Below are 14,951 nucleotides of genomic sequence, written 5' to 3'. Positions count from 1 at the left end.
TTCAAAAAAGGAGTCACAGTGAAAAGAATCAGCCCTTCTGTTGAAGATCTACGCTAACAGCAAATACCATAACTCCTGGGCTTCCACCACTGGCTTGCTGTGCATCACAACTTAAAAAGAAGTTTAATGTATATGTAAATCCAATGAAGATGTATAGTGTTTGTAATCTGAAGGGCAGATACATTGTAATTAGTGACAACATCTGTATTGTCATTGGAGATAATTAGATTTGTCTTTCTTGAGACTTGCAGCCCAGAGGATGACCCTTCTTCACAGATCTTCATATAATTTGCTAGCAATTGTAAACAACTCTGTGTCCTTATATTCTTCATCTCTATTGGGTATCACACCTGAAATTTGGAAGATTTACAGGGAGTTTTGTTTAGGAATGGCCTACCTGCAATAAATAAATAAATAAAAACACTTAAGGAGGAAAAAAAAACTCATTAAAAAAACAAAAAAAAAAAAAAAAAAACCAAAAAACAGGCCTGGAATGCCTTTCCTTCTAGAATGTAAATCCAATCTACAATTCTGACTGGTGAGGACACCTCTTGTACCATAGAGACAGACGAGGATAATGCCCTACTCCTGAATGAATACATTAAGCTGCACTACAGATTTCAGCAGAAATTAAATTTAAAAACAGCCTGCTAAAGCCAGTACAATGTGGTATCTCAAGATGTTAACCCAGTTTAGGAGGCTCTTAGAAACCAGAATTTATTCATAGTAGTAATACAAGAAGAACTCCATTTATTAGATGTTCATAAAAACTCTGTACGAAAAGAAAGCCAATTAATGGCCAGCATCACTTCTTCACGTTAGGAAGCCCTGGCAGACAGCAGTTAGCCTCCTATAACACCTTCGCTGTTGACTCATTTGTGAGTCATCGCATTTTTAGCAGAGACATCACGTTGCAATTCTGTTGTTAGGAGCCAGAGACATTCTGTAAGAAACAATGTATGCGTTTTCAGAGCTGATTCAGACCTGTGTGCAGCAGCAGAATAATAATAGTGTGCCAGCATCCGTATCTCCCCTTCTCCCCCAGTGACTGCAGAGCCTCTCAAGTGGTCTGACTGCTGGCTTTATATAAGCAGAGACACTGCCATTCTAAAACTGAGGATTTTTTTTTTCTATGTTTTTCAGATTGTTTACAGCCTCAGCCTTGAAAAAAAGATTCCCCAAACATTCTCTAATTGTTTTAATGACATTACCTGTGTCACACATTATGAAATTTAATTAAACAAACTTAGTTGCTGGAAGGTAATTAAAAAATAAAACTGAAAAAGAGAAAAAAAAAAATGTTTATCAGGAAAAAAATAAGTTAGGATGGAAGTAAGAAAGCAAGCTTTGAATTGCATTGCTTCTTGGCATCCATAAACAGAGATAGCAATAAGTCAAAGGAGGTATATCAAATTGCACCAAGAAGTCCATGGCAGAACAGTCTAGCTACTTTAAAAGAAATGTAAATACATACCAGTCTCAATTCCAAGAGAAATCTGAATAATAAAACTCAGTTTGGAACTGCTTAGGATGAGCGCTCTCATGAAAATGCAGACAAATGGAGGTAAGGTAGACAGCCTTTTAATACTAAGGCACTAACAGATGCCACATTTCCAGCTGCTCTTGACATTTCCCCAGTGTTTATGGTGTTCTTCTAGGTGCTGTACATTTCTGTCATTGGAAATAATGGACTACTTCGCAGCATAAAATACACCAATTTTGGATTTAATGGGAGCTGTAACAGAACACTGTATTTTGATGCACTACACGTTACAATCTCCTACACTTCAAGAGCTGGATAAGCCTTTTTTTTAATTATTTTTTTATTCTTTTTTTTAATAAGTCCTTTAAATCAGAGAAAGGTATCATGTTAAAAAAAAAAATAAAAAACAAAAAAACAAAAAACAAAAAAAAAAAAAATCCAGAATTTAGATGTGGGAAAAGCACACACAAAGAATATTAACCAACTCAATGTAAGGCTAAATTTTACCAGAAATCACAGCAATGTTTCACCATAAAATTTGGCTGGAATCTCATGAATCAGCCAATAAAGGAGCAAGGAAGGCAGTCCAAACAGAGCTTGAGAACAAAAGCCCTAGTGACTTCTGGCAATATTTTTGATCTTAGTTGCCAAAATTATTTCATATTTTTGAGTCACTTAAGGCAAAAAGATGGACTTCGGAAGCGTCTACTGGCTATGCCCACTATTGCACCACAGAAAATCCTTCTCCATTTCTGCTTCCTAAAACTGACAGTTGCCTAAGCAACCGTGATCAGGACTTGTAAACCAGGCAGAGAACATGCACAAGAAGCCCTATCACACATTTATAGTTGAGGGTTGGCACAAAACATACAGATGGTTGTGTCTTCTTTAAAACCTAGATGACAGAGAAAGAACTGGAACCCTTTTATCCCAGCAGTGAAAAGCAAAACAGGCTGCAGGCTCAGCTTCTTCCTTCAGCTGAAAAGATTCAAGTATGCCTCTTCTATTTCCCTACTTTTCAGCCTTCAAATTACACTGGTGTAGATCCACTTCCACCTCCCCTTCTACAGCAGCAGATTTACTTTGCAGGCAACATTTCACAATTAATTGGTTCAAAAGATGAAAAAGAAGATGCCTTTGCAGTGAGTCAATGAGGCAGTCACCTGGCAGAAGAAACACCACATGAAAAACACAGTTCAAGGAAAGCTTGTGTGCTTTACATCACCTGTGTATTGGATACAAGACTGATGTGGCTGGCCCTTGAAGAACTCCAAACACTCTAAGATTCTTTTACTTTTGAGGGACAATTAAACACTGCATCATTGCAGCATAAAAGAAATCTCTGCATAGAGAATTTTTTCTACTCAGTTGCTCAAGGTCAGAATGAAGACTTAAAATAATCAGTGCTGACTCATTGTCTTTTCAACAACACTAAAAAGAGGTGAAGGATCCAGAGGTATGTCTACCTCACAGAATGGCTTGGGTTGGAAAGGACCCCAAAAATCACCAAAGTTCCAATCCCTCTGGCACAGGCATGATCACCAGCCTCCAGATCTAATACTAGACCAGGTTGCCCAGGGCCCCAACCTGGCATTGAACACCTCCAGGGACAGAAAATCTATAACCCCTCTGGGCAGCCTGTTCCAGCACCTCACCACTCTCTCTCTCTAAAGAACTTCTTCCAACCCAAACCTTCCCTCCTTGAGCTTAAAACTATTCCCACTTGTCCTATCCCAGTCTACCCTTGTATAAAGTTGATTCTCCTGCTGTTTATAATTCCCTGTGAGGCTGTAATGAGGTCTGCTTGCAGACTTCTCTTCTCCAGGCTGAACAAGCCCAGTTCCTTCAGCCTGTCTTCATAGGGGAGGTGATCATCCTTGTGGCATTCCTTTGGACCATCTCTACATCTTTCCTGTACTGGGAGCCCCAGACGTGGTTGCAGTACTCCAGATGGGCCCTCATGAAGGCAGAGTAGAGAGGAACAATCACCTCCCTGTCCCTGCTGGCCACTCCTGATGGAATCCAGGATACTATTGGCCTTCCGAGCTAAAAGAGCACGCTGCTTGCTCACGTTCAGTTTTTCATCCACCAGGACCCCCAGGTCCTTCTCCACAGGGCTACTCTCAAGGAATTCTTCTCCCAGTCTTTATACGTATCTAGCATTATTTCGAACCGAGTGCAAAACTCTTGTACTTTGCTATGTTGAACCTCATCAGGTTCACATGGGCCCACCTTTTGAGTCTATTGAGGTCCCTGTGAATGGCATCCCTTCCTTCCACTGCGTCAACCACACTGCTCAGCTTGGTGTCATCAGCAAACTTGCTGAAGGTACACTCAAGCCTGTCATCAATTGTCATTGATGAAGGTGTTGAAGAGCACCGGTCTCAAGACAGATCCCTGGGTGACACTGCACATCAATGGTGTCCTCTTGGACATAGTGCCATTCACCACAACTCTCTGTCTGTGGCCTTCCAACCTTATCTCCAATTCCTATCACTACAATTTAGATATAATGATATGGGCAGGGAAGATGTCAAAAGCCTTGCCCAAGTCCAGGTAGATGACATTAGTCACTTTCCCTTTATCCAGCGATGTCATCACTCCAACACAGAAGGCCACCAGATTGGTCAAGTATAACCTTCCCTTGATAAAGCTATGCTGGCTGTCTCGGATCACCTGCTCATCTCCCATGTGCCTTAATGAGTCTTTAAGAGGGATCTGTTCCATGATATTCCCAGGCACAGAGGTGAGGCTCACTGGTCCGTAGTTCCCCGGGTCATCCTCCCACCCCTTTTTGTAAATGAGAGTGACATTCCCTTTTTCCGCTTCCTGGAGACTTCGCCTGACAGCCATGACTTTTCAAATATATAGAGAACAACTCAGCAACCACATCAGCCAGCTCCTTTAGGATCCTGGGATGAATGTCATCTGGTCCCATACACTTGTATACATTCACTCTCACAAGGCAGTCTCAGACCAAGCCTCCTGATAAGCCTATTACCAAGCCTTATCAGGATTTCTTCCACAAAATATCTTCAACTGAAAGTGCTGACTGGGTAAAGTAAAATTTCCACAGAAAAACACTTTTGATCATCAACCAGTTTTGATTAAATTTTTAATGGATACATTTGTCCAGTCAGATTTCTCTGGTCTTGGATCTTAACTGAAACCAGTGCACAGGAGGATTAAGCCAAAATGTTAGAGAAGTCGCCTTTAGCATTCATGTTCAGATCACTTGTGCTCTTCATTATCCAGTCCGGGAAATATTTAACTACGAGAGCTGCTCCTATTTTGTTATGTTGGTCCACAATGTCAGACACGGATGTTGATGGTATGGCAGTAGAGGCTGCACCTTCTTCAGCAAAATTCTGTTATATTTTATTGCCCTGAGGCAGATGGCAGCAGAGGGACAGTCTAGCAAAATGACATCTGGCATGGAATTGCATATAAAGCAGAAGTGTTTGAACACCTCCACGCAGAAAAAGATTGCACCTATTGACATTCATTGACACTTGCTGAATGCTTATGGAGACGAAACAGTGTATGTGAGCACAGTGAGGTGGAGGTGGTGCATTTCAGCAGCGGTGACAGCAATGTGAAAGACAAGCCACTTTCCAGGTGGCCATGCAGATTTTTATGAGCGTGGCATGCAGCTCTTGCTCATCACTCTATGATCCTTAAGGTCTTTTCCAACCTGATTGGTCACCAGTGAAAATGCATAGCTAATGGTAACAGCTATGTTGAAAAACAATGTTTTACAGCTGAGAATTTGCTCTATCAAATAGCGTTCTTCTTCTTTTTATACCTGTTGTAGCTTCCATGGAAATAAATAGAGGCACTACTTTTGGAGTGACCAATGTATTTAGATGACAAGAAATTGCTACAGCTGGATACCCTATACTACATACAAATTAGTATTGCACAGCATAATACATTTGAATCCTTTGTGATGAGGACCTAATATCAACCCTATACATGTTTTCAGAGGTTTGAATTCAGACTAGCTCTATTCCAGTTTTCTGGGCTGGGCACTCATGAGAGGCTAGAACACAGTATATCTATGTTCCAGATGTGTATGTTTTAATTTTGATCCAACAGAATACAAGTTTGTACACTGAGATTGCTCTGCAAAGTGAATTAGAGTGTCTTAAATAGGTAATAACTAGGAGATTTGATGAAGGAGGTGCCATCATGCTGTGAACTTAAGTTTTAATGCAACTGAGCTGTGTGTGAGCCCAGCTGTACTGTTCTCAGAGCAAAAGCATGAACCCAAGCATTCCCAGGCAAGCACCTTACTCAATACTCAAGAGGATATTCTAGAACTTACCTCAGTTTCTGTCAGAAAGCTCCAGGGGCTTCAAATGTGATTCCAAAACAAAAGTGAAACAACTCTTGGAGCTCCCATATTTTCACAAGAGAGAATTTTCATTTCCCTGGCTAACTGAGCTCTTACTGCTACATTACTATTTATACCAAATACCAGGGAAGATGGAAAACCAATGTTACCAACTCCTACAACAGCCTCCATTTTTTTTCAAATTGCAGTGCTGGAGGCATATGATTATGTAAGAACCTTGGTTTTCATTTAAAGAAAAAAAAAAAAGAAAAAAAAAAGTAGAACAAAAAACTCTTCCCCTTGCAGAGAAAAACTTGAAAATGTGTCCTTTAAAAGAACAAAAGCCAGAAGGCCAACAGAAAGAAATTAAGTTTATTTCTCCTAAGATCTCAGCTGTTTCAAGGCAGTCTCATGAATGTGATGGAGGAATTATTCCTTTTGGATTATTTGTTTAAGAATAAGATTCCCTCACAGTTTTATATCTACGTCCTTCACTCATAATAAACCACAACACCTCTGGTTTCGCTTTGTTAGTCAGTATTAGCTGGCATGCTCTTAGCACTGTACAAGATGAAGTCCTTTGCCTTTAACAGCTCCAGATTGCCTGGAAGCATCTGTCTTCTTGTCCAACGCAGTCATACCGCAGCGACAATGTAGGTCCTTGTGAAAGTGTGGTGTCAGAGTTGCCTGAAGTGCAGCAGGGCTCAGTCTAAACCTGAATATCTGCTCGCATGTATTCAGTACAGATAATGAAAAGAGTCTCAGCAGATTCTCAGATTTAGAGCCACACCTGACTGAAAAACATGTCCCAGGGAAGCTCATCTCCACTAGCAGAGCCTCTGAATTTTTTCTGGTACATAAATAACCAGACTCACTTGCCCCTGGCTTTCTTGCTAAAGAGAGTGGAGTTTTTGCCATGAGGTAGCATTTCTAATTTGGTAAGTATTAATAATTTCATATATGTGGCCACTAAGCAGAACTGATTTCAAACTACTGTCAATTTGATGTAGAATTTGAATAAGCTGCCTAACACTTCCTTTAAAAAAGAGAAAGCTTTCTGTAATGACAGTACTGAGTTGCACCTAGCTTACACATGACAGAGAAGACAACCTCAGTGGTTATGACACATTACTACAGGAAAAGCTACAAAGGACTTCCATTTGTTGGGCATTATTAGGCTAATTACATAGTATTTCCCAGGTTACATGCAACATACAAATTCCACTTACCAAAGCTTTTCCTTCATTATTACCTTCTGGATAGTGTGGGTTAAGCTGGAAAAGAAAAGAAGTTAAAAACTATCTTGATAGCTCTTAAATATTTCAGAACTTTGTGAGAGGGACTGGTTCAGTTCTTTATTGTATTCATCCTGCAAAAGAATTACGGAGTATTTAGAACTAGCGTAGCAATTAGAGTATGAGAATCAGCAATTTAATTTCTGGCCGACTTACTGGCTGTGTCCTCACTTCAGAAAAGTGAATCTTACAATCAAGCTTGTTAAGAGAAGACTTTCAAATAATAATTAAAAAAAAAAACAACAAACCAACGATGGAGAGAAAGCGCAGTTACTATTCTAAATATAGCAAATTACGGTCACCCCTACCAACACACAGACACTTACAGGACTGACCTTGAGCAGATGTATTGAGATAAAAATTAACGTTTTGCATCTACTAAGATTTTACAGAACAACAGTTAGCTCTGAATAAATACCTCTTTAAAACAGAAATGGCAATGTCACTACAGACAAGTGTTCAATTACTCCGTGATTCTGTTTAAACATTATTAAGGTATTTCCCATGTCATACTAGGATTAACAAATACTAATTAATAACTAAAGTAGCATGAAATGCTTGGATGAAAAATACTACTATTAAATGTAATGTATTGCTATTTAACAGCATTTAATATGATTTTACTTTTGACAGGGAAACTATGTAGATTAGAAGATGGGGGATTATGTAGGAAGACATATAGTCAAATAAACAAACACACATACACCTACATATTGGCTGCACACAAAATGTTTCCTGATTTGATTTATGTAATGAAACGCTTCTACCTCAATATTTGCCACAGGATATACCTTCAAGAGGTTGAAGATGTGGAACTGAAATTATTACTTATAACAAATGGTTATGCATGTACAGGTAAGTACAGTCATTTTCTTGGCATGAATTTGGCATTAACAAGAGCAAGAAGTGAATTGCACAGGGCAAAATGAATGAATTCCAGTCATACTTTTTAATATTACGTTATCATCATCACACATTTAACGTTACACGCAGAACTATTGTGTGGTGTTTTTTGTGTTTTTTTTTTTTTTATCAAGTCTAGAGGGGTTTTATTATTACTCTACTGTTCATGTCTCTTTAACAAAAAAAGACATCTCCTCTCCACTTGATAAGCCTCAAGAAAAGAGGAAAACATTTAGACAATCCTAAAATTGCTGAAAATCTCTTTGTTTTCTATCATGACTTGATGTGTTAACACATAAAAGGACAAAACATTATTCTTCTGCCTTCATTTCATTATTCACATTAGCCACTGTGTCACCTTCAAAAATCGATGTTACAGAGCCTGCTTTCCTCCCCACATTGACATCTATCCCCAATCTTCCGTTTTACACCTCCATGACATTCCCACACATTCTCTTACCTCAGCACCCACCCAATTCTATTATAAAGCAACAAGAATGGGAGAGGAACACTAAGCCACAGACAACTAGAAGTTACATGTTTATGTACACATATGTATATATATGCATTATATAAAACTGTTTCTTTGTTAGTTTTCTCACACTTCTTTCAGCATTACTTCTGTTCACTCAGCATCTTAAAATAATTTCAGGTGCCCACTCAGACAAACTTGTACTTTGATGTACTCTGTACATCAAGAGCAGGGAAAATTATCAGGCAGTGCAGAGAAGAATAAAAAGGTTAAATCTGAAATCTAAATCTAAAATGACTGAAGAGATTACCTTCAGATTTTCAAAATAGTTCACTTGTGGACAGAGGAAGACAGAAGGCTCAAATAAAAAATGAAGTGTATCCTTAACGATGGCTTTTCTTGCCCCATTGAAACAGAGACAACAAAACTATAAAGATGTTGTTTAGAGAAAGTTCGAGATGTTGAGGTTAAACAGGTTAAGCAATAAACAGGACAGAATGCAGTTTTAGAGCTGACATTAACGACCCCCTTTTCAGCTCAGCAGCTGTCATTTTCATTTCAGCTGAGGTTGTTGGTGTTGAGCATCTGTAAAAATCAGACTATTAGCTGTTATCCTATCCTGTATTTCTCCAGATAGAGAGGTGTAAATCATGTAATATTTTAAGTCATATTATACCAAGTTCTTTTCAATATCCAAGTACAACAGAATGAGCTATAGACACAGCGATGGCCTTAGCTCTCCAAAATGTATTGCTTTTTCTGATTGGTATAAAATCACTTGTACACTCTTCAATGAACCTCCTAACAAAAGAATCCTTGAAAATAACAACATTAAAATTCGTTCCAGCAAAAGAACTCTTGAAAATGAATTTATTCCTTGTTGCTAATGAAATCAAGTAAAATTCTTAAGATATTAAGAAAGTAAGTAAGAATACCATGCTAAAATGGATCTCATTTAAGCTTAGCAGTCTTCAAGCTTTCTGAGGTCACTGGACTTATTGAAGTAGCAATGCTCCCAAATTGTACCCAAAATACTGTATATTTCAGTCAATAGGTACAAAGAAAATGACACATTATAAACTGCAGAGCTCAAGCAAGTATAACGGTATAAATCACTGTAGTAAGAGCTCAATTTTAAAACTATTTTTAAGGTATATTTCCAACAGCTTTTTTTCTGATGCAGAAATTCTAATTCAGAAATTCTAATCCTCCAAGGCATCTTTTTTAACAAACCTAAAAATAGCTATTGTTCACCTTCTCTTGGACAGAAAAGGAAGAAGAATCACAAACGAGAATTCAGCTTCACCAGTGCTGACAACAAAACAATATCAAAGACCTTGAAACTCATCTTGTATTATGGCAAGCTCATGGACTCACCATACCATCCCATAGTTCATTGATTATGTAAGGCAAGTCAGTAAATGAGAAAACAGCAGTGGCTATATGGTGGTAAGGAGGGTGCAATCTGCATCAAGTAAAGGAGACTGCAGTAGTAGAGCGTAAATAGGAAAGAACAAAGGAAAATTCACATCAGCGAAGAAATGAAATGGCCACATGACAAAAAGTGATGGAAGCAGTGTGGCTTAAATAGTACTCCTGAATAACTGGCTCAAGGTGAGCGACTGTATTTCTGCCTGTCATTCACCCCACTGCCATGTAAAAGGCAAGCCCTATTACATGGATTTTACAGTTGGGCAAGGCTAATATAACCAGCTGTCAAAGCTCAAATGACAATGATTCACGACACCACAGATGTTTGGTCTTTTTCATTTGCTTATAAATACAAACACAGATCGAACTCTACAAATCCTCCAGACCACATAAAGTCCCTTGAACTCCAGAAAATAGGGTTACCACATAACCTTTTATGGTTTAACATATATGGACCAACAGTGAACACTGACTTATGTGCTACACAAGGTTTTTCTTATGATGAGGCCCTATCACAGTAGTTATGGTAAGAAAGTGCAAATGCAGCTTGCGCTGTATAGCATACAGGAAATATCTGAGAACTAAATTTGATTTGGATTGATTCTACTGGGGAAGCGAGCTTGGAAGTGGCCTAGCAAACTTATCAGCAAACAAGGACAGTCAATACCCTGAGAAGGCTCCCACAACCACACAACATCATATTTCAAACACTAAAATTATTGACTACTTTGGCATTTTTAAACATGATCACCATGCTGCAAAGTCAGCATAGGAGGAAGATGCAACTTGCAATTGTATGTGTTTGTGTGTTACTTTTGGTAGTCACCGCTCAGTAAATGCATGTGCCCAGCTAATCCTGAGAAGTATCCTGTTAGATTACAAGTGCCACAAGTCCCAGGCTCTGTTAATTCCATTGATTATTAAAGGTGGTTAAATTTATACCTTAAGTTTATCATTACTATGACTTTACATTGCATAATCGCCTGAGATTCCACTACTGAGTAGAACAACTTATTATTAATATGCTATTCTTGTTTTTTTGTTGTTGACTTTTTGGTTGATTGGTTGGTTGGTGGTTGGTTTGCTTTGCATCTACACATAGTAAGACATGTCTTACAGTTCAGCAAGCAATTTAAAATCTCAGTCCACGCTGTAGACAAATAACTTAGAATTTCACTTTTACATGGGATGCTATCTTCTTAGGCAGAGGAATGCGTAGAAAGTACTCAAAAAGGCTATTTTCAGATGCTTGTTTAATTAAGAAAGGGAAGTTTGGAGAAAAATATTCATGCTTTTTTTAATCACATTTTTTTGACTAGGTAAAGGATATTTAAAATAACTCATCAAGGAGATAATTAGACTGTCAAATTTCAGCTAAAAGAGTATTTTAATTACCTGATTAAAACCAGTATTAGTCAAAGAATTAAAGGTTCTAATTCAACACATAAAAACAGTTTCCATTCCATTTGATAACTAGCCTGTTAACACAGAGCCTGTTACTCAATCAATGAGGCCAAGTGGTTTGAGGGCAAAATAGCCACCACAAAAGTAAAAACAAAAATCAACTTCTCAAATGTTTCTTCTTCATTAGACTTACTTGGTTCTTTGTTATGTCATACTGATTAGCTTTCAATAAATCCAAAGGACTTTTGCACAATTTCAAAGACTTCAGTGACATTCAAAGAACTCTTGCCATCCTATTAACTTGCTGGAGAAAGAGTGGCTACAACTCTACCTAGATATTCCATTCAGTACAGCCACAGCACCTGGTGCAAGGCTCCTGATAATCATCATGTGAGGGAAGTTTAAAACCTGAAAAGACCATTTATTTCAGGATTTATTTTGCTGTTGTTTTGCTTACAAGCCCTGCTTTAGTACATCAGACAAGTTTCCAGGCAGCTCTCAGAGAGCTGAATCTTTCTATTGGCTTCAGGCACAAGCCAAGTTAAGTGGCCACAGACAGTGCTGGGAACCCCCTGTGAGGGTGAACTATCTGCTAGTCAAAAATGGGAAACAGAATCAGCTTTGACACCCTACTAACCCAATTGTTCACCCTTGTAAAGAAGAAAGGATAGGTCATCTTGAAGGCATTTTTAGTACTACAGCAATGGCAAGCCAATGCTTATGGTATGCCTAATTCACAACTGATTTAAAGGTCACATGCCAGTGGCAAAAACTAGAGCTGTCTAGGAATGTAGTTCTACTTCAGGCCAGGAAAGATTACTGGCTGGGAAATCCCTTTGCTTCTACCAAGATTAAGGTTAGAAACCTGATGCTTAGCCCCACATAGCAACATCCCACTCTGCAAAAGAATTAGAAAGGAAGAAAAGTACACAAAAGATCTTTTGGTCTAACCTGAATGCTGGGCCATACCTTCACTAGGAATTGTTATGTCAACATAAAAAGCATTCTGAATGTTAATATCCCCTATGACTTTCAGCAGCCCTCCCAGAAATAACTAGGGCTGATTGAATTAGATATCACTGAAATTTTTACAGTGAAAAAAAATAATAAATAAAACCTTCTAAACCTTCATCAAGCATCAAAAATAAAAGTGGTACAAATATAGTTTCCTAAAAGCTTCCCAAGTTATCTTGAAGTGATAAATAAAAAGCAACACAGAACTGACCATGTTTGTTGTTTTGGAACACACCAAAATGCAAAACCAGCAGTTGTGTTTTTAATAACTGAAGCACCCATATAATGACTAAATGACCATAAATACTGTGTTTATGCCTTCACACTTCCTTTCCTTTCCTCGTAAAGCTCATACGCATATAAACACTGCTCAAATGCAGCCAACTTCAGGCAGGATAGAAAAGTCCCAGCTGAATACAGGCTCATAGATCACCACTGCAAAACCAGCTTGCTGAGAGAAAAAACCTTTCCCAAAGATCCAGATTTTTGAAGGTATACGCACACTGACACACACACATGTTGTTCCTAATTTCCACACAATTGAGACAAGTCAGGATGCATTCCCAAAGTCCTCAAAAACCTTTGAAAACCTAGCCCTAGCTTTGCTACAGGAACCACTCCTAACCTCACTTGGGTAAGTCATATCCGAACCTGTGGAACAGGTCAAACTGGCTCTGTAAATCAGTAATCCGTTCTTCTCCCATAGTCTCTGGATCTCTTCCATCTCTTCACGCATAACTGTAAATTATTCTGCAGTCCTTACAGAGCAGCAGAACAAAACTACAGGCCTCCTATGAGACAGTGAAAAACATAAATAGGGCACATAGTGCTGAGTTCACTCTGTCACTTTGACATGCCTTTTTCTTACAAGATCCTTTAACCACTGAGCACAACAGGCTGACATGATCAGAATGCTGTATTAACATTTAACAAAAAACAATGCGAGAAAATCGACTCAAACTGAAGATTTTCAAGCAATCTTCAGGTAAGGAGGTCCCACAATACCAACAAAACGAATGTGAGAGCAGATGCAAAAAGGCTTTGGTAGATGCTGCCATCTCCTGGTACCTTCTACAGTTTACATACTGTTATCCTTGAGCAAACAGTACCTGCATATCATCTCAGTTAAAGCCTGTTTTTATACAGTTATTTTTCAAACTGTTTCTAAAGAGAGAAGGAAACACACAGAATTCACCTTCTCTATGTTAGCTCTGTAATGAGAGAAGTACATTTTTTCAGCGAAGGTTTGCTTCTTTGCTAACCTAAAAAGTACCACAGAGAAGCCTGTTTTGCTTCCTGAACATGTAAGATCTCTGCCAATACTCCAGTCTGCAAAAACAGTATGAAAAGGCCTAAATTACAGCCTTCAGACATTTAGTCTCAGTTGCCTTTAAAAACAAACAAACAAACAAATACATAAATAAAACAACCACTGTTCTACGCCATTTTCCACCACAGTCTAAGAATGTGAAAGAAAGAAGAAAAAAGAAAAAAAAAGTCCTTAAAACTACAGGTATTTCTCCAAGGTTCCAATGGGTTAATCCTGATTTATGGCCTCCACTTCAAGAACTGATTTCCTTTTATGTTTTTTTAATCTCAGGTAATGCTGAGGATGTTATTACTCATACAAATATGTAATCTTTCTTAAAATGTCATTAAATGCTTTGTTTTCACTTCTCATGGCAACAACTTCCACTTCCTTATGTCCAGTAAAGAAGGAAGGAAAGCATTATTTCCCATCAGTATGAACTTGAACATGCACTTGGCTATTTTCACCATGATCCAAACCAAGTGATCATTACAACAGAATTAAATCTATTACAGTTTGACTCCGTCCATGTAGATAAATGCATATTACAACGATGTATATCATGTGGCAAGCTGGTATTTTTAACACCAACTGAAGGAGGCATAACACAGAAATCCATTTCAAAGAAAGCAAATCAAGATTTATAGCAGTTCTCAATTTAAAGTGAAGAGAAACCTAGGCAATTTTGACAGAAAAGCAGAGTGAAACGATACTGGAATAATTTATTCAGGAAAGACAAGAGGAATATAAAGAGTTTTTATGGATCATTAATTCAAGGGTTCTCAGCAAGCAGTTTACATACACCATAGCAAGGTGAAATACAGGGCCTCCGATGCTGGTTTTGATACTAGCAGTTCCCACTCATCTACCCCAACCACTTGCACCCCCACACCTTATTTCCAATCTGATTTTCAATACATTCCCTGCTGTGATCCAGTCTGAGCCAGCAGAACCTCAGGGACAGCACAACATGTCATGGGACCACAACTGAAAACCTGCAGAAACACAACATTTCTGCAAGTCTACATTGTCACTGAAGTACTCTTATCACCGAACTACATCTTTGGTGGTTTCGATGGCTCTTCCTGTTCAATTTAGAATGTTCATATAATTGTGATGACATATCTAACTCAGTACTTCCCACGTCAGCCTGCTTTAACCATTCTTATCTTACTTAACTTAAGCATATGGTGCTAAAACAGCCCCAAAGCTGAAAGTACATTTCATGTGGGATTTTACAAAAAAAAGCTTAGAATAAAACTCTGATCAGACTTTATCAAGAACAGTTCTGCACAAAGAAACAA

At 38.4% G+C, this 14,951-nt stretch overlaps 1 protein-coding gene across 1 annotated transcript in view; it reads right to left on the bottom strand.

Annotated features, from left to right (window-relative positions):
- ITPR2 (inositol 1,4,5-trisphosphate receptor type 2) overlaps window positions 1–14,951 on the bottom strand; it is a gene marked incomplete at both ends in the record, with an annotated part of 260,856 nt that overhangs the window by 188,164 nt on the left and 57,741 nt on the right. Inside the window, one exon of the mRNA XM_079549692.1 lies at window positions 7,049–7,093. Within this exon, the coding sequence (XP_079405818.1) occupies window positions 7,049–7,093 (45 nt within the window). The remainder of the gene's footprint in view (window positions 1–7,048; window positions 7,094–14,951) is intronic.

The sequence above is a fragment of the Tetrao urogallus genome (genome assembly GCF_951394365.1).
Source record: "Tetrao urogallus genome assembly, chromosome: 1".
In the NCBI taxonomy this organism is placed as follows: Eukaryota; Metazoa; Chordata; class Aves; order Galliformes; family Phasianidae; genus Tetrao; species Tetrao urogallus.
The sequence above is the reverse complement of the archived record's forward strand: the minus strand, read 5'-3'. Positions and strand labels throughout refer to the sequence as shown.